Source organism: Haemaphysalis longicornis, unplaced genomic scaffold (assembly GCF_048455015.1).
Source record: "Haemaphysalis longicornis isolate Haplotype H1 unplaced genomic scaffold, Haemaphysalis longicornis Haplotype H1 scaffold_5, whole genome shotgun sequence".
Lineage (NCBI taxonomy): Eukaryota > Metazoa > Arthropoda > Arachnida > Ixodida > Ixodidae > Haemaphysalis > Haemaphysalis longicornis.
The window spans coordinates 8,999,667-9,027,487 of NW_027526385.1; the positions used below are offsets into that span (position 1 = coordinate 8,999,667).

The following is a 27,821-nucleotide window of genomic DNA, read 5'->3' on the forward strand; positions in this document are numbered from 1 at the left end:
GTTCTGCGGGGTAGTAAAGTTCGTCAAGAATTAGTAAATACAGCCGTTACTACCCTTTCACGAGCTTTTTGTTGAGAGTGAGCACTGGCGTTAACGCTAGCGGGAGTACGCTGCGTATTTACGACACATACCAACAGAAGGAATTATGACCTTACAGTATGACGTTAGCATGAGCGTTCACCTAATAAGCATAGCAAAAGCGGCGGACGAACGTAACCTTGGCGATACCGCATGTAAACCGCATGCAAATCACAATCGATAACCCAAGGCCATGCTCTATATTGATTTTGCCCTCACAGCTGCAACAGCTGCATAGCCTTGCTGCGCGCTCAGTGCTCCAAGTTTCCGATTGCAGTAGAAAGCACCTGCTGTTATTATAAGCACCAAAACAAACACAAAAGATAGGTTGCACTTTTACGACAGGTTTGGCATGCTATTCGAAGATATTCCGCTACGCTATCATATAGGGGATTTGCGATAGCTTTTTGTGAGTTAAATAAGGAAGCTCTGGCTACATCGCTTGTTGGACTAGCATAACTGTCCTCACCTCAGAGATGGGTGCGTGTCGAACAAGCGTTAAGAACGCCAGAATTGTGGCGGTGCATTCCATTCCATTTGCGGCTACCGTGACTTGCGTAAGGAAGATCGGGGAGAACGGGACTCAAATAAATGAGCTTTGGTTACATCGCAAGTAGTAGTAGCAAAATTGAACTCGCCGCTAAGATGGGTAAGAAACAAGCGTTATCACTGCCGGCATTTCTCAAATACGGTCAATACAAAACACACCCGACAATAATAGTTTGCTAATATACCTTGGTTAGTATACTGAATTCTTGCCCTCCGCTAGTCGTACTTCTTACGCGAAGTCGCGGATGATTTTGCTGTTTTGGTTTTACTAGGAGAATTCGACTAGTGTACCGTGGACAAAGATATGATTGATGTGTGTATACCAGTTCCGGTTTATCGTCAGTTTTATGCAGTAGGTCCCAAAGAAAACGATCTGAAAAGAGTGAAACAGCCGCCGTACGCTCACCCGTTAAACCTTCCCTCCAGCTTCGTGGAGGCACGCTTCCACTAAAACCCGGGTTACAGAAAATAGAACTATATGTACACTCATAGACATTTACCTGCCACTTATGCAAAAAACTTGAAGCGATGGAGCACATCTTTCTGGACTGTTGGGCTGAGGTATTTTATTGGGACATCCTGCAACTACCATTGAAAAAATACCAGCACTTAACACCTCATGGCATTTCCTTTGGGCCAGTGGAAAATGAAGGGGGTGTTTTTTATGACATCGTGGCACCCGATCTGATGCAATGGAACGCGTTATATTTAAATTGACTTGACCAAACCTTTATCGTGCTTACCATGGGAGAAGCACGCCTGGAGAGGAACTGCATGAGAGGTGAGTGGGAATGTGACGGGAGGCATTGAAATGGCAAATGTCTTCTTACGGCATTTTCAGATATCAAACGGCAACAGTTACGAAACGTTCCACCAGATAGGCTTACATTCGGCTTGGAACACACGTGGGGAAGGGCAACGTGGATCTAGAAACATTAAAGTAGAGCGCTTCGAATCACGCGCGTCTCCGCCGTTCGGCAGCGCTGGCCTCGAGGTACCCGGCCTGATGCAGTGAAACGTGCTAAACCTAAATTGAATTGAGCAATCCTCTAGCGTGTTAACTTTGGGAGAAGCGCGACGGGAGAGGAACAGCACGAGAGGTGAGCGGGAAAGCGAAGGGAGGCATTTAATTGCCAAATGCCTGTCGTCAGTCTTTGGAAATGGCAAATGTTAGTCTTGTAAATTGGGCGATTGAAAAGAGTGACATTTGACATTGAAAAGACTGCCGCCTTTCGGCGACATTTGCGACAAAAGGAGCAGCTACGCGGCCAATTCTGCGATCTGCGACAATCAACTGAACGTTCGTTACATCCCACGTGCTTCGCTAAGGCTCCAGGGATACGCTCGCAGCTGCTTGTAACGCCTAGCGTTTGCTTGTTTGTAAGCACTTGCAGGAGGCCTCCAGATAAGCAAACACTCGACTTTGATACCATTGCGTGTCGATGCCAAGGACGACCTCGCTCCACTTGAGATAAAAGAGATTTGTTGCCGTGCGCCTGGTCATTATAATAGAGAACTTCAATACTGTAAGGCACAACGCCCCACCGCATCGGCTCCGTACGCCATGATTTCATTGATCGCCGTTGGCATCACGGCTGTAGCGCTCGCCTTGCTTTTTCGGTGAGTAATGGGTTTTTGCAGAAAGCGTTTTTGAACGAAGAATGTGGAATTAAGTTTCCGCTATAGTCCTCCTAGGAACAAAGCGGCAAAATAATTGGCAATGCGAAGGGAACACTTTTGCTCACATTCACGTTCAAATGCTACAACCGATCGATGCTGCGGTCAAACGGGAATAAAATTAGACATGAAAGAATACCGAGCGAATATCGCAGTGAGCGATCGTGCAACGCGATTGTAACGGCGGCTTTCATTACAGGTCTCTGGTAGCAGAACATGCGTGTATGTAAGGCAGGGGGACGTGTGACTTCGCCGGATTAGTTTGCTTTGTAAATTTTATTCAGTTTGAATTTCGCTAAAACGTCGAAACAGTCAGTTGATCAACTTTTGCTGCAGCTGGAGTTGAAAAACAGTAGTCAAGAGTTGGATCGGAGACCAGATTTAAAATGCGAATTTTGGAGGTTTTACGCACCGAAGCTGCACCGGGACTATGAGGCGGGCAGTGGGGAGTTGAAGAGAATAATACAGAGCCACTGAGGGTCGTTAAGTTGCCCTAAATCCTTGACACACGGACATTTCCGTTTTTTTTTTCAGTCATGCAAAGTTCCACCAGTGTGAAATCTCTGAGACAGCGGAGCTTTGGGTTGTATTTACGAATATTCAGTTTAGCTTCGCCTTATTCTTGCGCGTGGTGTTAGCGTCTTTGCGGCTAATTGTCACATTATTTGTTTCGGGAGAGTTATAATAAAACAAGAGGTACAGCCTTTTTCTGTAACGTTACTCCCTCCGTAGATGGCCATATATTGACAGCAGACAGTAATTCTCTAACGCTTACAAGTTCACTGTAAACAAATTAACTCGGACATGTAAGTGACACTCGGCGTAAAGGTACATTCGTCTTAGCAGTTAACTGTCATATAATTTGCGTCGGATTAGTTTCGATAACACAATACCTGGACCCGCTCTCTGTAGTCATACTTCCTCCGCAAATGGCCACGGCTCACTCCGCAACAGGCAATGTGGAAAAGCCAGCATACAGAAAACAAGCTTACACCGATCTCCTGAACGTGGGCTTCACGAGAACACGCGTGCGAATTGGTTGAAAAACATTTTTTTTTCAGGGGCATTAAACGCCGTGTGAAGTCAAAATATGGAGGCCCTGTGACCTTTTTTTAATGCGTAGCATTGTTTGTTGAGTGCCCCCACAGCGAGGACTGTGTAACGCCCTCCATATCCACAGAAATGCAGATATCGCGGAAGTTTAATCTGTAACCGCTACAATGGCGTACATGGAGATAACCGGTAGCACAAAATTTTGAAAACCTAAAATATAATAAAAATATAAAAACATTCGTAAAATTGCGAAGCGCGTAACGCCCTGCATTTCCACAATAATTCATATTTCGCGAAATTTGGCCTGTAATCGTTGTAATAGCGCAAATGGAGATAACTTGTCGGGCGAAATTTTGAAAAACTGAGAAATAAAAAAAATTAAAAAGTTACGGAAAATGGCAGAACGTATTCTTGCGTTCCCCCATTTCCACAAAAATGGAGATTTCGCGAAAGTTCTACCTGTAATCGTTATAATAGCGTGAATGTAGTCAATTGGTCAAACGGAATTTTGAAAAACAATAAAAAACCAGAAAAATATCACACAAATAAAAAAAATGGCGAACCGTGTACCGCCCTGCATTTTCACAATAATGCAGATTTCGCGGAAGTTCCACCTGTAATCGCTATCATGGCATAAATAGACATAACTGGTCACACAAAATTTTGGAAAAACTAAATTGTGAGAAATATATAAAAAATTACGAAAATACTAAATAGTAACGCATCGCATTTCCACTATAGTGTAGATATCACAAAAGTTTAATTTGTAATCGTTATAGAAGCGTACGTGGATATTATTATTGGCAATACTAAAAGCGGCGCTAAGCAGACGAAGACAAAGTAGAAACATGCACCACATACAGGCGCCTGCAGATTGGCACCCATATGTGCTGTATGTTTCTACATTGCCTTTGTCTACTTAGCGCCGCTTTTTTATTTCCAATAAGCATGCACCAACTAGGTCAACAAGTTTTGTTAGGATGTAATTAGTGGAACAAAATTTTGAAAAACTAAAAAATAAGAAAGCTACAAAATAATAACGGAAAATGACGAAACGTGTAACCCCCCGGGATTTCCACAATATAGCAGATTTCGCGAAAGTTCCATTTGTAATCGTTACAACAATGTAAATGAAGAAAAATGCTTGGACGAAAATTTTGAAAAACTGAAAAATGAGAACAATATTAAAATTGCGGAAAATGGCAAGATGTGTAACGCATGGCATTTCCAGAATAATGCAGATTTCGCGAAAGTTCCACTTGTGATCGTTATAATAGGATAAATAGAGATATTTGGTACAACGAAATTTTGAAAAACTAAAAAAGGGAAAATCACGAACCATGTAACGCGCTCCATGGAACACAATAATGCAGATTTCAGGAAAGTTCCACCTGCAGTCGTTATAATAACGTTAGTGGAGATAATTGGTCGGACAAAATTACGAATAACTAAAAAATAAGAAAAATATCAGAAAGTGACGGAAGGTGGCAAAACGTATAACCCAGGGCATGTCTACAATGATGAATATTTCGCGAAAGTTCCCCATTTAATCGTTATAATAGCGTAAATACAGACAAATGGTCAAAGAAAATTTTGAAAAACTGCGAAAATAAGAAAAATATCAAATATTACGGAAAATGGCGACCCGTGTTACTCCCTGCATTTCCATAATAATGCAAATTTCGGGAAAGTTCCACCTGCAGTCGTTATAATAACGTAAATGGCGATAACTGGTCAAACGAAATTGTGAAAAACGAAAATATAAGAAAAAAATTTAAAAATACGGGAAATGGCAGAACGTATATGCATGGCATTTCCACAAAAATGGAGATTTCGCGAAAGTTCCCTTTGTAATTGTTATATTAGCTTAAATGAACGAAAATAGCGTAAATAGCGTAATATATTAAGTTGAAAGAAATTTTGAAAAAGGTAACGCAAAATATAAAATAATTACGGAAAATGGCGAACCGTGTAACGCCCTGCATTTCCATTATAATGCACCTTTATGGAAAGTTGCACCTGTACTCGTTATCGTATAACCACCTGCATTTCCACAATAATGCAGATATTGCGGAAGTTCCACCTATATTCTTTATAATATAGTTGGTAGAAAGAAGCTTTGAAACAATAAAAATACAAAACTATAAAAAATTACGGAAAATGACGACCCGTGTTACTCTCTGCATTTCCATAATAATGCAAATTTCGGGAAAGTTCCACCTGCAGTCGTTATAATAACGTAAATGGAGATAACTGGTGGGACGAAATTCTGAAAAAACTCAAAATAAAGAAAAAAATAAAAAAATCAGGAAAATGTCAGAAAGTATAACGCATGGCATTTCCACAAAAATGGAGATTTCGCGAAAGTTTCCCTTGTAATCGTTATATTAGCTTAAATGAACGAAAATAGCGTAAATAGCATAATGTATCAGTCGAACGAAATTTTGAAAAAGCAAACGCAAAATATAAAATAATTATGGAAGACGGCGAACCGTGTAACGCCTTGCATTGCCATTATATTGCAGCTTTCCGGAAAGTTCCACCTGTACTCGTTATCATAGTGCAAATGGAGATAATTGGACGATCGAGATTTAGGAAAAATTTTAACTAGCAAAAATGCAAAAAACACAAAAAATGGCAAATCGTATAACCACCTGCATTTCCACAATAATGCAGATTTTGTGGAAGTTCCACCTATATTCTTTATATTACCGTAAATAATATAGTTGGTAGAAAGAAGTTTTGAAACAATAAAAATACGAAAAATATCAAAAATTACAGAAAATGGCGAACATGTGACACACTGTATTTCCACAATAATAGAGATTTCGCGAACGTTCGACTTCCAACAGTTATGATAGCGTAAACGGAGATGATTGGTGGGATAGGATATGGAAAAACCAAAAAAAAAGTTGGCTGGAGAAAACTCACAGTTAACATAGGCGGAATAAGAATGCTGCGGATTAGTAGATAGTTCTCTCAGAATTTCTGGCGAATTTTTTATTTCGTAATAAATTTTTTTGTACACTGGGAACCGGTTTTTGTGGGGCTGAACGCAGCTGCTCCGCAGGAAGCGTGACATAAGCGCAACAGAGACTGTTGTCAAGTCCAGCGTTAAAACAGCTGCGTTGTTAAAAAAGAAGGATCTCTGGTTCCACAATCGAACCTGCGTCTAACGTATTAGCCACGATTTAGCCACGTAACCACCCTGGCGGGTTAGAAAATCAAGAGAAGTCAAATGCGTACGAAATTGCATCTGGGGCGGTATTCTCGAGTTTTGTCCGTTTTGCGGCCCTTTCAAAACTGTCCCTTTTGGCGAGCCCTGATTGGCTAAAAGCAAACAACCGGAAGTGACGTAACGCAAGCGCAACAAACCTACTGTCAACGCCCAATGCTTAAACGGAAGTACGTCACGATGAAAGGGACTCAAAAGGGACGTTTTCAAAAGGGAAAGTCACGAGAATACCGCCCCTGGGCTGATAAGCTCGCAGAAAAATGCGTCTCTAGAAATTGTAATCTATCGGATGCAATGCCGTCTCCCGTGGAACTGGTTCCTTATGCTATCCGTCATTCCGTGATGAAACTCAATTTTAACCTTCGACATGGGCATTGCTAGTTCCTCCAGCGCTTCGAATTAAATTTTCCCTGCCGATTCCGACGATTATTCTTTCTATGTTACTCCTGTCAAAAATATTCTAGAGTTGCTTGCTCGAAATACATTTTTCTATAATTATTTTTCTAAAATGTCAAATCAGATAAACGTAGCCCAAAATACGGGCTATTGGTAACTCAGAAGGTTTGAAGATTTATTGAAAAACATATTTGGTTCACTGAAATTTAATAATTGATACATACAAAAGGACGTACCAGAGCGAAACACTGTCCGGGGGACCTCCTGTAAAAACGTTAAATGGTACAAAAATTTTCAGAGCTGTAACAGCATTAGATTCCGGTAGTGTAGTAGAAATTATAGAAGAAAAATACGAAAACATGACACAGAAAAAAAAGCATGGTACCGGGTAGGTTGTGTTAGTTGTTCAGGCTCCGTAAATGCTTACATAATAAATACAACAGAAGAATACCGGTTGGATTCAATAAAACATTGTGCACAAGAATTCACGACATAACTCAGGAATACTGTTGAGAGAAACTGAAGCGTATGTTCCTTAAAATGTAGAGACAGCACTCGGTGTTCGTCTGTTATCAAATGAAACGAGTTCCATCGGGTGTCGCTATGCTAATGGTTTTGCTTTGCGCCGTAACACTCTTCCGCAAGAACGTTCCTGGGGCAGCAATGGCATCTACACAATACCTTCGTTCTATGAGAATCGAACATCCCATAAGTAGTACGACGAAAGGGATTTTGGGGGTAAAATGAAGGCTAAGAGGTTTTACCTGAGACATAAGTGACAAATTCGCCCAATACAAAATATACCATTGAGTTGTGGGACGTACGAAAGTTTTTATTTCTGAGAGAGAGAGAGAGAAATGACCTTTATTGATTAGTCCTGCGAAAAAGGTGCGGGTCAGGCCACGCAGGGCTTCGCCGCACCTCATCTAACTACCTGCGCTAGGTAGCGGGCGGAGCCCGAGGCGTCGTGTCCGGCCGGTCGCGCGGGTTACTCGGATCGCCCGCGCCATCGCCGTCCGCTCGACCCCCGCGGGGGCCGGGAGGCGAGGGGCGCTGGCTTTCCTTTCGCCGTTGCAGCGCCAGAGCTGCCTCGAGCCGCTGGACGGCCCTGAGCTGGTTGCCATGCTCCGGGAGCCTCTTTTTATTTAGAACAATAAAAGTGGTTGTTATGATGTTCCGGTATCGTTATGCAAATATGAAACTGCTTTTCCAACTGCTTAGTCAGCTGAGCAGCCACTAAACGCAGTCTTTGATATTTCCTTAGCAAGTGAAACCAAGGACGACATAATTTAATGCGGTAATCTGCTAGAAAAGTTTGTGGAATGGCATAGAAGTCATAAACATGGCTAATGTAATCTAAATGTGAACACAGAGCGGGGCCAGTTTTTGCACGAATCAATAACGTACAGTAATCCCTCGTTATAACGAAATCGCTTCACTTGAAATATCGCTTTATTCGAAATTTCTTCGGGTCCCAACCCAAACGCATGCATTTTAGGCCGTAATACTCGCAGTGCACGAAGAGCTTGACCCGCTTAGAGCGAAGTGGCGAGCGGAGGTATCGCCGAGCGCCGGCAACCCAGTGGCGAGTCAGGTTGTCAACGTGGCATGTCAACCAAACCAGGTGTTCAACGGAGATTTTCTGGAGCCGGTCAGGCTCGATTCGCGCCATCCGACTTAGGCAGACTGTCGAAATGCATGATGGGGTCATTGAATTTCGTTCCTTCACATTGGTCAATGGTGCGGACGCGACGGTGCGCGAGTACGGACACTCGAACCGCAGAATAAGCTGTGTCATCGACAACGGGGTGCAGATAAATTCTTGTTTTGCGAATTTCACGGCTGCACGTTAGGGAAAAAATTACCCAGTTATTATGCAAAGCCCCTAGTGCAAGACCGCTAAGTTTTCATGATTGCACTGCGTACGCACAATGACACCAGATAATAGTTTTTTTTGGCGTAACAAAAACAACCTCAAACTCGAGCCACATCATTTGCGGCGATATCCAGCGCGACACTCTCGTAGCGTTCCCTGACGCTCGGAACCCCCCCCCCTCCCCCCCTTTAAAAACGGCCACTGTCTTGCCCTCCTCATTCGCTCTACAGCATGCGAGGCGTTCCGACGCCAGTCACTGCCCTCGCTCGTCTTCGTGTCAACTCATCGCCGCCTTGCTGCTAGTGGGAGCACGGGTTATCGTGCATTGTAAGAACTTGAAACAGCCAAGGCTCACTGCCTTTTTTGCCACTGAATAAAGTTTTGTTTGACTAAATACAGTGTATTTTGTTTCCTCGCAGTTATGGCCCAATTAATACTCAACTACGTTAGTAATTGTCGAGTTGACGCTTAGATTGAAATACCGCTTATACAAAATTTTTCGCAGTCCCGTTGACTTCGCTCCAACGAGAAATAACTGTATATGAAAACGGAGATGATAAATTTGGTAGCTTTTAAAGAAATATAAAGCTAAGATTCCTAATGGTGCTTAAAATTAAGGCACCATGCAAAGAAGTTTTACCTTTTATACCTCTAGCAACTCTAGCATTTCATTTATTTAGCGATGTGTATAGAGCGCCGTCTTACCTGGCACGTTGTAATAAAAGTCACTTATTGCATGAAGGCGGCAGTAAAAAGTTCACAACAATTCAGGTTGTTGGCAACAAGAGTAAAAAAAACGATACAGTCTCGCCGCTTTGATTCAAATCCTAGTATTTCTACGTATTTTATTATCTTTTGCTTGCGTGTGCGAACGGCAGAGTTACTTAACGCATGGGCCACTTACTTCGTTTGTTTTTACTATTTGTAATCACTTGTGCCATGTTTGTCTCTCCCACGTAGATGGCGAAAGAAGAAATTCTCATATTTCAAGGAACTTGGCATTCCCGGACCAGAACCGAATCTCCTCTGGGGCAACCTCTGGGAGTATCACTCGATGGTACGAGCATGTATTCTCTAACTGCGCCTTGATGGCAACCCCACGTACGCATCTTCACATTGATCTGACAGTGCTCTGCTTCTTCTTAGGGCGCACCTAGTTTTGTCATGTAACTTTGGGTTGTGGGGGGTTCAATCAAAATCTTCATACACGCTTTTTATGCTTCAGAGTATTTTATGTCCAAAAAACACCTGTCGCCCCTATACGGCTTCCATAAAAATGATCCTGCAGACGGGACACACATCTTCTGTTACACCCTAACTGCACCAAGACAAAGGCGACGAAAGGACCCACAAGTACTATCAGACCTTTTTATTCAAGAAGCGCGCTTGTATATATGACATACTGAAGAAACAATTTTTAACCGCGAAGGTTTACAGCAATTCATGAACTCCGGCGTTTAAAAAAACTCAGTCTAACATTTAAACAAACAAATCACCGGAACCAGCAGAATTTAAAACTGTGTTTTGTAGATCAAAGTATTTAGAGTCACTTATATTACCCGCTCGGCTACGACCGTGAGTACCCGAATGTGAAACGGCTTACTCGCTCAGTGATAACTTCGGGGAAAGAAATCACGTGACCTGCTCGACACAGGAACGTGATAGACATGGTACACGTTGCACTTGCGGGGTCGGAGTTTAGGTGTGCGAGTTCCGTTCATTCGTTCTACTTCTTCGATTTGCTTCTTCTCGGCCGTTATAGCAACAACAATGAAGTAAAGGTCTTTACGGCCACGATGAAGAAGCAAATTGGCTGCAATCTTGGGCTTAAATCGTCGTGCATGTCAGGAAGGTCGCGTTCAGCATTGCTGCTATCAACCTTAAGCGTTAGTGTGGTCTTCCTTCATTTTTTATGGTTGATACAGCTGCCACTGTGCAGTAAATCAAAAAGGGGAACACCGGTGGCACCTCTACAAAAGGTTTATTTTACCAGATTCGCGCATGTGCTTTCTACGCAGGGGCTTTACAAGGCACTGGACAAATGGTGCAAGGAGTACGGCGACCTCTACGGGTAAGCAGGTGCAGCTCCGAACTGAAAGAAAAATAAGGAGATGGCTTGTTTAAACGCTGTGAAATGTACACATAACCATCGTGTAGCACTGCACTTATACAACCACCTTCATACATCGGTGTTGTCCTATTTGTCTAGCGGTATTTTGATACGCTGAACCTCTCTTCGTAACTCGGAAAGGGAGATTCAGATTTAGGGAATTTTTAAGAAACTCGCACGCCTGATGCAGCACTCTCCAGGTAAGAATGCTTACCGTTTACTACAAACTGACACGTTCAAGCTGCAGTAAGTCAAACATATTACTGCGCTGCCCAGATACCGTGACAGACTTATAGTGAACCCACAGTAAAAACGTGTTTGGATTTATTTTCTCTCTTTTGAAGGTTCTACAACGGCGATGTCCCTTTCATTGTCATCAAAGATCTAGATTTCTTGGAATACGTGTACATCAAGAATTTCCAGAACTTCACGGCACGTGGGGTACGTACAATCGGTGTTGGAAAATTTTGCGGTATTCGTATCAACTACGGCACACGCTTCAGTCAAAATTCTAATTGTACAACCAAATGCACACTCAAATTCTTTGTTATTGCTTAAACCGCATTACTCATCAGAAAAGGTTCAGCTTATGTTTCGCGCTTACAGTGGATTGGTGAAGTCCCGTGCTTTTCATTGAAGGGAATTTTTCCGTCTCTTGTTTCCCCTGCATTTTTCTTTTATTCGAAGAAAGATGCGAATTAAATACCCTTTGCGAATAAAATTACATTTGTCGCGAAGTTAACTTAGAAATGTTACCATACAGTTTCAGGAATCCTGTCTAAACAGGCGTGTTTTTTACGTTTTTTAACGACAAGAATCGGAATAGATTCGTTATAATTGTCCACAGGATGATTTTATTTTGAAACCACAGGAATCTTGTTGTTTAACTGGAAACATTTTTATTAAACGTGACAAGCAACAAAAACACACGGAGATGCTTATAAGCGCTGTTTTTATTTCCTTTTGTATGCGCCGACTAGCCCAAATCCCCATCTTAACTCTGTTTGTTTGGGTTACATTTGTGTACCTGGTACTATTAGAAACAACGACATAATCCGTTTTTTCTGGTTGTAACCTGCCTCTGCCCATTTTATGTTCACAACAACAGGTCACCATGCGAACCGACCAAATGCACCCAGCTGTGGGCCAAATGGTCATTCATGTTCGTGGTGACAAGTGGAGGCGAATGAGAAGCTGCGTAACATCGGGTTTTACAAGCAGCAAACTGAAACAGGTACAAGCAAACAAGAGTTACATGACCAACCCCGCCATAACGCTGAACAGCTGTTACGCATGCTCCACGAAAGAAGAATAGTGAGGCTGTGGCGCTTTTTTTACATGTGCACACAGCGGCCAGATGTCTGAAAAAGGCAGGAAAAATATAAAGGATGGACGAAAACATGTAGAGTCTAGTGAATGTGTAACACAATAGACACCATAAGTCAGGAGGGCAATAACACCCTACGAGTAGCAGTGAAAACAGTAAAAATATAAACTTTTCTAGAAAATGTGAGGGACGTTTAATTCATTGAAAAATGGAGCTCTGTCGATACGTTTATCGTTTACTCAACAATTTACTCGTTCTTATGCATACTTTGGACTGTGCCGCATAGGCATTTAAGCCTTGATGCACACACTAAAATATGGCTGAAAGTGTTATTGCGTTAAAAGCCATATCGTAAATTAACCTCATGATGGTATTGAGAAAATAAAATACCTTGAACAGATTTGATAATCGGAATAGCGATTCAATGTCTCATAAGTTTTTCCATTGTAATAATTCCGATGAAATTTTTAGTTAGAGAATTAAAAAGCGTCTGTGCTCCCCGGAGTGCCTCTAATTTAATGTGACGCTTCCTACACCACGCAGATGGTTCCTCACCTCGCCGAATCAGCTGAAGTGTTCATGGACATTCTTGGCCACTATGCTGACACTGACAAGGAGGTGAACCTCAGGCTGGAATTTCAGGCGCTGTCAATGGATTACATTGGCCAAGCCGCCTTCGGCATCGAGACCTGCTTCCAGCGCGAACTGAACGACATTTTTTTCACCACTGCACGGCGCGTGCTACCTGGAGTTATGACTGGAACTGCGCACATGATAGCGCGTGAGTATACATGCGTTAAACGGGCTTCACTAAGGGCTGGCTTGTGCTACATAACTGCAGTGGAAAGTGCCTAAACTTTGAACAGTGCGAACGGAGACGAGAAAGACATCACAGGACAAAGCGCCTGTTTCTCTTTTGAGCGCATCGCTGTGTTGTTGCCTTTATGCACTATTTTCGTCAATATCATCATCAACAGCTTATTTAGGTGCACTGCAGAACAATGGCCTCTCTCATTGGCCTCCACCAGCTCGTGCACTGTGCCTTCTGCTGTGTCGTTGGCCTGACCACCGCCGTACTCAGGTGCTCCTCAGATGCTGGGGCTGAGTGCAGAGGGTGGGTTGCTCAGGCATCAGAAGTGGGGCCATGGTGGCCAGATCCTTCTCTGGCGAGGGAGTGCTGTTTGTGATTCTAAGAGCCTTCGCTGCATGGTTGCACTTATTTAGTTTAGTCTCTTAAGTTTCCGCGATGATGGCTACTTCCAGCCCAGGCAGCACTTTAAACCTCAGTTTAAGTGCTTTCAACTACAGGAGTAGCTGCGTCTTTGTGTGAAGTACGTTCACCTTCTGAATCTTAGGTGCGGAGTACCTTAGGACCGCGCAATGTCCGTCCGCGTCCGTGCGCATACCATTTACAATCGCAAAAAATCACACAGGCACCGGCAGGATTCCAGCCTGTGTCTGGTAAGTCAGACGGAGTTAGTGGCCGTCGTCTTACAAATTGGGCTACGACCGTGAGTTAGTACCAGAGAGTCAAACAGCTTATTCACTTGCCTGCAACGGTGCGGGGTACCTTAGGACCTCCCCATGTCCGTCCGCGTCCATCCGTGCGCACACCCCCATCAAGCGAAAATCAAGCGAAACTAGATTTGAGCCGTGAGTTGCTGTTTCATATAGGGAATAATCAAGGTGCAACTCACGGCTCAAATCGACTGACGGTCAGGGCGCAAATCGGATATAACTCCGGGCGCACCTTGGGTGTCTTTTCGAGTCCCCGTACTCCGTACCCTCGCCATCATCTTCTGTTCCGAACAAGCTGATAGAGGAAGCACATTTCCTGAAGTTAGAACATGTTTCAAAGACTTCTTCATTTAGTATTGAAGTCTGCCTGATGGAACATGGCGTTTAGGCTGGTCATTACGATTTTATGTGCACACCTGGTCTGCTACAAGGGCGTGAAAACCCTCGTATGTGCCGAAAAAGAAATGTAAGAATTAAAACTGTGAGAACGGAGAAATCTGTACCTACTTTGAAGGAATACACACCAAACTGTAAACAAGTTTGCTGTATAGGGATATTGATGCACCAAGAACACAAGTACTATACCCCTTGTCGTAGCAGCCGCTTTATATGACGTCACACCGTACACTTTTCCGATGATTTGTACCGTTATGATTTGTAACGTTACAATCTTTAAACGATAAAATTAAAATAACGCGTCTAATTAGTCGTTACCCTAAAACTAGCCGTAAGAGAAATTATCTAGATAAAAATAACTAAACGTGTAAGTTTTATTCACCAAATTCTTTTAACAATCGGAACTTCCCTGGAAAGATGCAAATTATAGTGTTTTAATAGAAGACTCGTCTAATATGTTTTAGTACCAATATCGGTAAAACGTCCATTATGTTGTGCAAATACATTCAGTAGTTATATATTGGTGAATGCGAGGGATATCGCAATGGTAATTCTGGTGCGAGGGATATCGCAGAGGAGGGATATCGAGCTGGTAATTTTCATGTTGCTATCGCATGTGTCGTTCGTCTTATTCGGCACACGGGCAATAGTCGGTCGCATTAACAGGTTAGAGGAGGGCAGAATGTTACGTTAAGCAAGAAAACAAGTAAACTGAGCAGGCAATTGTAAACCCTAATTATTTACTTGAACAAAAAGAAAGCATCGTGTTTGATAGAATTACTACTGAGAGACCTATTCGAGGTGCTAGCTTTCAGTTCCAACAAAACGCTTATTCATCTCCTCCTCAAGTGCCTTTTTAGGCAACTATCACAACATGAAATTCCGCGCCAGACCGCAGGACCACTAAGTCCAGAATGAATACTTTACAATTTTATTTTGGCGAGTGCACTCGCAGGTGACAACAGTGTTTCCAAAAACGCATCAAACTGTTGTACTCCCTCGGTTCATATTTTTCGTGTCGTTGATATGCTTGCTCCGAAATACAGATATAAAATATTTGGAGTGTTTTAGCGTGTGGTGTAGATCACTGCTTCAGTCTAGCGGAATGTGTAACTTTACGTGAAACGCATTTCCCTAACAATAATAACCAGGACAGGAAAAGATCCATGCGCCTACTTTTATACAAGTGCAAAAAAGTCAAGCTTGTGTTGTTATTGCTACGAATATTATAGAAGTACCCACAGAGAAGAAATCTATCCCTAGTCGCCGTAATGTGCTTTTTAAGATAACTTTTTTTTCAGAAAGTACCACAACGTTGGGAAACGCGATGAAGCCCTTTTATTGGTTCCTGGGCCAGTTTGCCTCCCTGACGTTTAAGGTGTTCTCAAAGGAGACCACCAAGATGATCGAGCTTCGCAAGAACAACCCCGAGGTAAGCGTGCGATCCCGCGTGAATAGGCGTGATTAAGAATACAGTTTGATAGGTTGCCTATAAAACATAGATTAAGTAAAATGCCCCAAACCATGGTATTCTAAAAGTTATTCTTACCCAAGGACAAAATCTTGACATTTTATGCCAGCGATAAACATTGTTCTGGAAATCGTAAAAAAAAAGTTATTTTTAAAGTGAAGCTAGGGAATAAAAGGCAAGAATATACTAATTTTCCTAACACAAAGGGCACGAATATTTCCTGGTAAGCTTTTGTTTTGGATGTGCTTCGAAAGCTCTCTTTTGTGTCAGCCGCTACACTTCCCTTTTTTTCGGAACATGAGACAATGTTTTTTGAACATTAAGAGGTTTTTTACAACTGCGAGCCTTCGTCACCCCCGATTGAAAGTATCCAAAGAATAATTTCGTATTTGCGTACTTCACATGAGCATACAGCTGAACGAATTTTAGCTAAGACCTAAGTACCTATCTACCCCCAGTGAGTATCGCCATACATATCCGGAAGTTCTTGTCCGTCATGACTAAAAAGAAGCTTTGTTCTGTACGATGGACAAAGGGGTTCAGTGTGAACGTATGAAAGCTGAAAAGGAGCGCGGGTACTCAGGAAAGCTTTTTCAAAGTCATTGGTTTCGCCCATAATAAACTACCGCTGTTGATATATTGAAATATTGCATTCGTTTCGCACACAGTCTCAGCATACCCGCCATACTTTACGCAGTACAAACACGAGCTTTTTTATATTCATAGTAAGGATTAGAATGCCTAGCTGAATGAAGTCTGTGCACTTTATTGGGCACCAGCACCACAAGAGCGTACCAGTATATTTTGCAACTTGTGCCGTTCGCACGAACTGTGGTGACGTTTTCATATGATCAGGTCTGCTTATTGTGCATCGGCAAACCTTGTTCCTTGCGAAATTCTGGCACAGGTCAAATAACATCTCACGGGTTTTGGTTTTTGGAACTCCACGATTGATAACGAAACTCCACGAAGTGTTTTTATTTAGTGCCCAGCGGCCGTATGGTTCCATGAGTCTTGTGGATATTTCTGGTCATCACTGCCAATCAAACAAAACGCTCTTGGCCTGCTAAAATACCATGCGGTAATGATACATGGCTCACTGAACAGGTGCTTTCACACGTTATTAATTAAGAAAAACTAAAGGTAGATTACGAATCGCAATGGTACAGCGCGTAAATGTTATCACTAAACATTGAAATTTGAAATGATATAACGGTATTATGCCCGAGTGCTACCTAGAAAGTTGTAAGCTGGGTTAATTGGTGTTGTTTTATGACGGCTAACAGCGCAAAAACGGGACGAAAACACCGAAATAACTTGTTTGTCTACCCCTTTTTGTGTTTTTGTCCAGATTTTGTGCTGTTAGCTGTCATGGCACCCTGGAAACGTGAAGGTACCAGTGATGGAGAGAATATGTGTCTGATGTCTATGACTACTGGTCTACCAGCCGCCAGGAAAGGAATACTTAGAGGACGTGACGTTCACAAAGTTGGAATATCTGTACGAGGGCTAAAATAAATTTGAACTAGCTACTACGGCGCGATTTGTTTAAATGGTAATATGAAAATGTGACGTCTGGTAAAATTGCAAAAGATTTTGGAATATTGGCTCTAGGTTCAAACAAGTCGTTAATGCATGCTGTACTTCAATTGCGCAAAAAAGGAACGAAGGCTGGAGAGAGATGACATGAGACGGAGCGCACTTTCAACAAACCTTATTTAGAAGAAATCACAAATTTATACCGCCCACTCTCTCTCATACACACTCATCCAAAATCCAGGAACATACAGCTCTTCCCCACTTTTTATTACCACGCTTAGGGCACGTGCCACTGCGATTGCGGTTTCCCGATAAACCATTGTCTTGCTTAAGGAAATACACCTCCTTTTCCGTAAGTGCGAGGGAGGGAGTGCTTACACAGCAGATCCTGGCACGTACCATTTCATTGGCCTCAATGATATCCCGGGTGGTCTAGTTCCTGTTCGTCGCTATGACACTTATCAAAGAGGGGGTAAATTTGCAATCCCTACAGGGGAGAGCCAAATGGCCTGACTTGGCATTTTTCACATTGTCAGCATATTCGCGCAGGTTATCATTAATTCACCTCCCCGTTTCCTCCCGTATATCGTTTTGCAGTTTAACGGAATGAGGTAAACTACACACGTAGCCCAGTCAACAAACCTAACCTTGTGCTTCACTTCACCAGGTGATTTTGTGCCTTTCCAGAAGCTACTTTTGCAAAAATATCCAAGCTTCAGGGGTGCGGAAAGCACGATGTTGACATTAGCTGTGGCCGCAATCTCTTTTGTTGCGCAATTTTCAAGATAGCAGAGGTGTGGTGTTGCCTGCCCACACAACCCGGAAACCACTCTGCATCTCTGCAGGATGCATCTTGCGCCTCTACGCATCCTGCGGGGGCGTAATCACAGAAGTTATTGCATCTTCTGGAGTGTCTATTAAGAGCTTCAGCCAGTTTAAATATCCTTGATAGTGACAGTTATTTTGCGGCTTTTAAAGCCTAGTGTATGTGTTTAGTGCTGTTACCATCTTAAAAGCTTTTTTTGCACACCGCCTGCTTACCGTGTACATTTTCTTCGCCCCTTCAACAGCTTCGAAAACCGGATATTCTGCAAAGTCTTTTGGACGCCGAAATTGAAGAGGAGGCTTTGAGCGAGGCTGTTAAGGAGGGTGACGGCAAAGGAGCAGGTACGTGCATTGCGAGCACACGATTAAAAACGTCTTGGAAGCGCACATATTGGCGCTTTTTTTCTGCGTCGATCGAAATTCCTTAAATCAGAATGATGCTTGTTATTTTTTTACTCTTTCACGCTGTTTACTAACATTACTTTTACGCAGGTGACGGCATCAAAAAGAGGGTTCGGGCCCTATCTCCAAGAGAAGTGATCATGAATGCCACCTTGCTTTTCATGGGAGGGTAAGACTTGTGATGGTGCAGAAAATACAATATAACTTAGCGATGCTATAATACTGCCCGAAAAATTGTCACCACGTAATATAATCTGAATTTAGTTTGATCTTTAAACATTGTCACGTGGAAGAGAAAGAGCCAAGTCCTTCCATTATTTCCATTGCTTCGCAGGTTTGAGACAACGTCGATTGCGATGTGCTACCTCACATTCCTCCTTGCTAAACACCAGGATATTCAAGACAGAGTAAGGGAAGAGGTGAAACAAGTTGCCGGCGAATCTGTAAGTCATGAGTGACATTCCGGGTTAAGCTGCCGGGAACTTCACTGTCATTGCCCCATATTGTAGAGTCTATAATATTGTCGAGCGATGATTGTGCTACTACTATCTGTAATTAATAGATGTTTCGTCCTCTATTCATAACACAGTTTATAGTGTCATAGAGGCGTTGCGGTTTGGAAAATTTTACATCGTTATCACAGCTTCGTTAAGCCCTCTTAATCAGGCATTTTCTACATTTGTCGCATTCCCAAAATCACTCATTAGTATTGGCATGTGGCTCATACCAGGACGTCAATATCAAAATTCCTTCACATTCTATCCATCAATGGTAAACTTCAACACGCATATTGCTAAATGCGTATGCCACACTGGCAATCCTTTGCGTTCTGTCTGACGAGTCGCTGGGATATAAAAACTCGGCTCGGCACGGAGAACCCAAACAGCACAAAAATATTTTAGTGCGTGTTTCGAGAGACATTGCGATTAAAAAACGGTAATTTTCCTCAATGAAAACTGCTTCTGTTTGTTAGGGCACGTGAAACGCGCCAACCTTCTCATAGTATTTGTACTACCAGGAGGTTTACTTTGGCATACCAGAAAATATCCATCGCTGCATTTGGGAACATTGTGTAAAAGAAAGAAGAAAGCCAAAGACATCACACTTTATCGTTTGCGTTTCCGTTCTGTCTCTGGCATGCGTCTGTCCCTTTATTTTGAGCTCCCGTTTTTCCGCCGTGTTATAAAACGCAGTGAGAGCCCACGAACTCGTTATGCATTTCCATCGTAACGATTTGATCTAAGAATCACGGATTATGTCTATTTTAGATAACCACTAACTCCTCATGCCATCTGTGCTCACTGTGCATATCAATCATGCCAGAATTTGCGTGCTGATATGGCACGGCGAGCTCACATATGACAACGGGAAATTGCATCTGGTCTGGACTTCTTGCTTGGCTGGCCCACATTAACGATGGTGTGCAGAAGGGAACAAACAGCGTGGCTGTCGGACATTCAAGAATGTCGGTGTACATGGGCCTAATTATCCCTCTCAAGGAGACAATTTTAACAGACACAGTGATAAATAAATCAGTTGACCCACCCTAGCTTGTCCCGAGGCCGTTCGGCCGCAGTTTCAAGTATTGTTTATAGGAATTAAAAATAAACGTCTTTAGTACAAATACATAATTATACGTTTCGCTGTACTTAGTGCCTAGTACACATTGTAATGCGGGAGATAAAACACGTCTCTCCACATGCATTTTCACTGAGTGCTTCCTATAGAATGGATTATTACGCAATCCACGCACAAGGCTCTACGCACAAGAGTCGCTGACGGCTTTCTGCCAACTCAGCTGCAGATATTGAAATCCAACGGTCTTCCAATCCTTATAGTTTCTCTGAAGATGATATCCTTTCATTCTTTCAGGGTGAGCTTGACTACGACACCATCACTAAAAAAGCGAAGTACCTTTGCCAGGTGATTGAAGAAGGATTGAGGCTATATGCTCCCGCAGTCGTGTAAGTGCATCATCGCGGTCTTTCAAAGTTAGGCGATTACATGCATGGGACCCACCAGTAGGTTATATTAAGGAGGTGTTTCTAAACACCACGTATCTTTACTTGTGCGCATAGACGAGCGTGTCAGCTTGTAGAGTGTCTGCTTAAGAGATCCTAGAATATGAAGCAAGTGTATAGGGTGCCATCGCGTTCATAAAACACATTCTTCCTTCTATTACCTTCAAGGGCGGACATCTAAATACGCTTCCGTTGCTGGCTGTAAACGACGGTAAATGTTCGTATGCTAGTCGCTGGCTTTACACCCAGCCGTTGCACAGAGCGGTACGCGTGCTCATGGAGAACGTAAGTTTAAAAGGAGAGGGAGAGCCCGTGATAAAGAAACGCGTCGCTTCGCCTTGTTCAGTGGGTAGTTCAGACTGTCTCCCAAGGATGACCCAGAGTGCACTGAAGCTATATGAGGTATTATTTTACAAACTGCACATGTGTCATGTGGCGAGGACTGGGACAACACGGTTGAAGAAAGGCATATCCGCTATGAAATAAATAAATTCCACGTACGCGTTCAGTATGCCATACGGCACGGTCCAGGCGCCGCTGAAGCCCGCTTGCGGTGAACAAACGACACAATTACTGCGCTTCCCTTGATGGGTAGTGCAGGGAAAAACTCTAAAGTAGCAGGATTATCTGGGTTGGGATGCTTAGAAAATACATTAATGACGAGATTTGCAAAAAAGAAGGAAACACTTCTCAAACTTCGCAGGACAACTGTCGTCTTTCCTTTGTATCTAGAGGAGTTACAGTGGGAACACGTTATGTTGACCACCTAGCGACATGTTTTTCACTTTGTCCGAAATGTGTTTCAGTGGGCCCTGTAACAGCCGGCACGTTGCAACGCGGGCCTCTAAACACCGTGACGGCATTGCACATTCTGCGTTACAAGAGCCCCAAAAGCTTCTTTAGTGTTTTTTTTTTGAATTCGCAATAGTCAACATCAGCTCGGAAGAAGTCACGACAGAACATCGCAATGCGTCGTAACAGTTTGCGAAGAAAACCTACCATGGCAATCCGCTGTAGAGAGCGTTTCCTGCACCAAGAAAGAGGAGATTTTTAGCAGGGGAGACGCAGTCCGCATGCCTAACGCGCCTTTGCGATGGGCTAGCAGGGAAGATGCGCCCTTCACCTTCTTGCTAGTTAGTAGTAAGCTTCGGATGTTTCGGGACCACGGCTTTTTCAGCAGTTAGAATGAAGAGTTCTCATCTGAAAGGTATACGTAGTGATTCACTTCGGAATTGGCATTGGTTCCCAGGGCCACATCGCGGCAGGCCGAAGAGGATTTCGAATGGAAGGGTATGAAGTTCAAGGCAGGCACTTGTGTGATGGCGCCAACTCACCAGCTGCACAGGGACCCACGTTACTGGCCGGACCCCGACAGCTTTGATCCAGACAGGTGAGGTCGACGCATAATTTATCTTATAACGCGAAATATATTGTAAGAAACGGGGGTAAACTCCACATAGTCTTCCCCCGCAGTGCCCTACTTGTAGCCTCCTAACCAGTTGTGATGACTTCTAATTTTCTTTTATTCGAAAGTTTGCCCTGTGGCATAACGGTACACGAGTTCACAAGTGCACGAACAAGTTTGCTTCGTGTATAAAGTGCAGAAGTTATCTATTAAATGGTCAAAAATGCTCACCGATTTCAACGCCTGAATTTGAAGCGATGCCCTGAATACTTGTCAAACGCGCGAAGTTAGCAAACAAATCATGATTTAGTAGAAGTCTCCCCTTCAAGTAGGGACCGAGCACAATGTAGGTATTATAGATAAACAACGGTGGGGAGCTCCACACGAACATTTGTCTGTTCGTAAGGAGAGCACAACAAACTGTCATCGTCGTCATCATCATCACTATCATCCTCACTATCACCGCCACCACCACCACCATTATCGTCATCGTCGTCGTCATTATTATTATTATCATCACGATCCCACGGGATAATTTATTAACACTACTATCCCCCTCGCCCGTTTCAAAAACGAACCGGCTATTTAGTGCTAATAACGATGTTACCCCTAATAACTGGCATCTAAACCTCACTAGGTAGTGCGGATAGGAGCGGATGCGAATTTTTAGCAAAAGAAAGTACACGATGCGAAGGGGGCGGAGTGGCATATTATGCGCCAATAGTACTCGTGCGCTGCCCAGGGGGCGCTGCGCTACCGTCTTCCGGTTAGTACCTCCGGGTAGTACTAGCTGCGCGGGTCCCGTAGGATCCCGTATTGACAGAAGCAAAATGAGCTCGATGTTCCCGATTGTTTTGCGACATGGGCTCCAGCCCATTCCCGACGCGTCTGATCTCTCCGGGTGATCAACTTGGCATTAGAGAAAAAAGCTTTGCAGCGCTACTTACGTTTAAAGGGTCGACAAAAGTGCGGGGACGGTGACGGCGCTCTGCCACTCGCAAGTTCTCCGATCGATGGTTGCTTGAAGGGAAATTTGACGTCGAATCTTCTTGTTACACTTGGTGACAAAGACTTCACAACCACAGCCAATCAAAAATATTAGCAGTGGCTGAGCTCGGCTATGACAGGATATACGTAGGGTGAGCTAAGGTTCGGCTGTCGTCTGCTAGTAACTCCGCAAGTGTGGATGCGTCATAAAGCCGGAGCACCCGGAGACGCCGTGTTGGCGTAAAATATACGTCCGCCTCCACAGGCCTCCTCGTCCGTCGTGCGAATCCCGCTTAAGTAGCCAAAACAATTCCCGTCGTTGTGACGCCTCAGCAAAACACAGTTTCTAGCGCTCCCAAACAAAACAGCGGCCCGTTGATAATACAAAAATGCTACCGCAAATGGAACCCTGCTGGTTCAATGTGCGCAAGGAGAGTCCCCTTGTTGATCTCCCCCCATGGCACCACGACGATGCCTACGTAGTGAAAGCAAATACCGCCACATTTACGCGATGGTCATCCAACCACCACTCGGTCATGCATCCACGAGATCCGCTCGTACTTCTCAAGAAAAGCGGGTTTGCACCGGTCACCTAACCAACTTCAGCTTTACCTGCGAACGATGATCCGCGGATAAAGCGTAACAAAACACTTAGCCTCACTAGCTTACTTTCTCAGTCTGAGTTCAGAGTTGCGGAGCCTTTTCCTTCTGCACGAGACACGCACACACAAAACTGTAGCAGATAGTGGTGATATCCGCATTTCTTTTACACAGTTCGGCCTCCCCAATGACGATCCGGGCGTGACGCTCTCTCTCACGTACAGCGAATCGCCGGTGCGGTGACGCGGGAAACACCTCTGATTTTTATGTGACACTTCAGAGGCCACGATTCTTCCAAAATGTTGGTTGCAATAAAAAACCTGCAGTGCTTACCTTCAACCACCTCGCAGAGGCGCAACCGCATTGTTTTGAACGAGCCACTCTCCATTTGCGGTCACTGCATTTTGGCCTCGCGTTGGTTCGCTGGCATGTGCGACCCGGCGTAGACGTCGCAATGCGTCGCACGTTAGTCCAGGCTGTTTCCACAATGATCACAAGGACGTTAGGTTGGCGGGAAGCACTTTACATTCATTCATGCTGTCGCATGTTCACATCGACAAAAATTTTCGGAGGCCGCATAAACCTCACACGACACACTACAGCAACTAGTGCCATTTGTAAGCATGCTTTGTGGTTGGAAAGGTGGTCGAGAGGGGGGCGTATTGAAGCGCAGCAAAGACGAAGACAGGAACACAGACGACGACACACAGAGCGCTGTGTTCCTGTGTCGTCTGTGTTCCTGTCTTCGTCTTTGCTGGTCTTCAATACGCCAGATGTACCAACTCGCCCAAACCAATACTCTCGAGAGGGGGGTTGTTTTGTACACTCGCATTAGGACCAGTGTGGTATTCACAACCAGATACTCCCTTTTGGGAGTAGGTCCAATCGCTGTAAATGTGCCTACGTACGACGGCTCTTGGTCATCGCGGTGTGAAGGGGCAGTTTTTCCGCCATCATACCACCGAACGGAAGCTCCTGCTGTAAAGAGTTTTAACGACGTGTATCAGACAAAAAAACTAAGGCTATTTCGTGTTTTGTGTGTATTATCCCGTTATCGAAGTGTGTTAGCCTGCACCTGCCCACTTTAACAAGGAAGGCAACGCGACACAAATTTCCAGGTTCAGCCCGGAGAACGAAGGTTCCATCTACAAGATGGCCTTCCAGCCCTTTGGAGTTGGGCCACGCCAGTGCGTCGGCTTCCAGATGGCGCGCATGGAAATTCGCTACACCCTTGCCAGGCTGCTGCAGTGCTACCGGGTAGAACTCGGTGAATCCCAAAAGGTGAGTTCACAGCGCATGCGCAATTGGGGACAGTGCGATAGAAGGCTTCAGTGCGTGTTTCGCACACATATTCTTGCGTCCAGACCCGCGAAGCCGCCTTGGTTTATGTGGGCTGGCAGCTGAACAGCAGGATAGGGAAACACCATAATTTCCCGCCGATATACACTAGTTGAAGATTAATTTCTATTTTTAAATTTATTCATTTTTCGTGCTGTAACCGAAGCATACTAGGAAGTGATTGATTGTAGGGTTTAATGCGCCGACGCCACGAGGTGATGAGGCGCACAATGAAGGCTACCGATTTTGACCACCTGGGCATCTTTACCGCGCGCCGAAATCTCGTACACACGGGCGTTTTCGCTTTTCGCCTCCATCAGAAAAGCAGCCGCGGCGGACCGAAATCGAGCCCGCGGCTTCGTGCTCAGCAGCGGAACACGCCTTAGCCACTGAGCCACCGCGGCGGGTCCATGCTAAGAAGTACACGCGATGAGGAACCACAGTACTTGCAACAACACTTCAAATTTTTTAAAATGGCATCCTTTTGTGATGTTAAAACTCAATATACCCTACATTCAGCTAACAGGCAAACTGAATTGAGACAAATGTTTAGAAATAAGACTAGTTAAATCACCAGCTACTCACCAGCTATGTCCGAAATACATTCAGACGTGTATGTAGATAGGTTGTGAATATTAGCTCTGCTAGCGTTGCTACCCAGTGAAGAGTATGTAAAAAGATACGGCGGCTGCCATGGTGATGGGGTGGACGGGAGTGTCATATTGTAAGAACGGGTGAACGTTTACAGTTGATCAAGTGGAACTTAAGACTGGCTGGATTCACAGAAATTCGAATCGGGTTGTTTGTGGTGTAGTCTAGCTTTTCTGCTGCTCTTTTGCGGGACACCCTTTTTTGGGGGGACAGCGCTCGTCCGTCCGTATTCTTTCTATTCCGCGTGTTTCTGCTGCGCTGCATTTGATCACACCCTATCTGTTCTCACCCGTGGCTATTCGAAGGTGACGTTTACTACCGGGATTCGAGAGGAAATATACACTGGCGGAAATAGCCCACGTTTTAATGTAAATATGTCGAAGAACAAAAATCTAGGTTTTTTTTAGAGCATGGTGCATGAAGAGCCGCAAAAAGTTAGGAGGGTATCTTGTGTTGATATACAACTACTGGAAGCTATGGAGTGGCATTCCTTCCTTACTTTTTATGTATTACAGAATTTACGGCTATTTAAAACTGCCACAAACCCTGTTCTAAGCGTCCGCACCAGAACAAGTGCACTTGGTTGAGGCGACCGCATTACAATGCAAAGTTAATTTGAGCTTGCTAAGTAAAAAAATGGCCGCCTGTCTGCTCCTTTCGTTGCAAATGTCGACGAAAGAGGGGAGTCTTTCGTCAGCATTTGCTAAGTAAATGCAATCCTTCGCTTTCCCGCTCACCTCTCGTGGTGCTCCTCTCCCATCACCCTCCTCCCAAGGCAAGCGCTAAAGGTTTGCTCAAGTCAATTTAAATTTACCGCTTTTCACTGCTCCAGACAACGTGTCTCGATTCCAGCGCTGCCGCGCAGTAGAGAGGCGCGTGAATCGGGTCATCCTACTTAAACGTTTATAGAACCACGTTGCCCTACCCCACGTGCGCAACAAGCTAGACGTGGAACCTATCTAGTGGAACTTTTCATAACTGCTTCCATTTTATTTCTTACAATGCCGCTAGAAGCAATAGTGGCGCGGCGAAAGCGGGCGACAGAGGGATTTTTTTCATGCAGTATATGCAGTTTTTCATTTGAATCAAGCATCCATGAATTGTTCCTAAAGGAACACTGCAAATATCACTTATGTGTTGATTTTCTTCCGCACATTTGAGCAATGTCCCGTTCTTGTTCAACGATGTTGACAAGTATGAAAATTGCCACCGGACGTAGACGTTTAGATTTGGTTGTGTGTATATAAACTTATTGTGCAGCTTATTTTTTACTTTGGCCCGGTGGCTTAATCGCGTTACAGACAGACACAAATTTTCTCTGTTGAAGTAGTCCAAGAAAACCTAGCGTCTTTATGGAAGCCCAATACCGTTCCCGTTCATTTTCTCGGCTCTTGGTCGGGAGTATACGCCACATAGAAGGGGCCCACTGGATTGGATTGCTGGTTTTGCAGTCGGATGAGATCATAAAACTCCAAGTCAAAGAATGGACCATGGGCGCCGCAAGATAGAAGTGTTTGCAGGGGGCAGGGGGTGGGCCTTTACCCTGCAGCTCACACGAGCAGTCTAGTGCTCATATATATTACTATATAGACGTAGTCGAACGAACTTATATTCCGAGTAACAAGGTCGAAAACTGGGCTAGTTTGTATACAGTCAATATGGTGAAACAGCATATCACGTTTATTCTACTTCCGGTTTTTTAATGGAACTACAGTTGTTAGTAAGCGCTCGTGGTTTTGCTCTTCTGTCGTCCCGTTCAGTTTACGTTGGCTCTATCATAATAAGTGTATTAAAATTTATGCAGGTAAGTTTGCTTAAAGCAACAAGACCTCTCCTAGGGCACTGCAGGGATATGCCACCGAGCAAATGCACTAGATTCAAGCCTACAAAAACACACTTTGACAGTGAGTGTTTGGAGTTGTGTGCTTATTGACTGTGTGCTATGTAAATTTCAGGTGAGTTTCTGCTGTCATTGTTATCTAGATTTAGATCCAAAGCACCAATGACGAAAAAGCCAACCTCAACGATCAGTAGCAGCGTGTCTGTAAGACCGCTATCAGTTTTAACCGGTTTCTTGCTCCCATATCACACTAATGTCTTATTTCCTCGCAGGGTGTCATGAGGATGGACTCTTACGCAATGGTATCTGCACCTGAAAACGGCCCCTGGCTTAAGTTCTACCGACTTTGACAAACGACTACAGCCACCCTTCTCAGCGGTATTTTAAGACCGCAAATATGTAGTCCATTTAGACCACAAATATGTGAAATGCACCTTTCCTGTGAAGCCTCATTGTTAAATAAAATAGTAGGTGACTCATTGTTGTTATTTTATAGCGTTTTGTTTTCGGAATCTTGATAACGCAAT

General features: G+C 44.0%; 1 protein-coding gene across 1 annotated transcript; it reads left to right on the plus strand.

Moving 5' to 3' along the window:
- Positions 1 to 2,088: 2,088 nt before the first annotated feature.
- LOC144137870 (cytochrome P450 3A14-like) lies at positions 2,089 to 27,778 on the plus strand. The gene is made up of 14 exons (XM_077669885.1): positions 2,089 to 2,247; positions 9,825 to 9,921; positions 10,883 to 10,935; positions 11,319 to 11,415; positions 12,083 to 12,208; positions 12,845 to 13,082; positions 15,517 to 15,647; positions 18,296 to 18,392; positions 18,543 to 18,621; positions 18,787 to 18,895; positions 20,325 to 20,416; positions 21,723 to 21,863; positions 24,584 to 24,746; positions 27,567 to 27,778. The coding sequence occupies exons 1-14, from the start codon at positions 2,192 to 2,194 to the stop codon at positions 27,642 to 27,644; spliced, it is 1,557 nt and encodes a 518-aa protein (XP_077526011.1). The 5' UTR covers positions 2,089 to 2,191; the 3' UTR covers positions 27,645 to 27,778.
- The last annotated feature ends 43 nt before the right edge of the window (positions 27,779 to 27,821 follow it).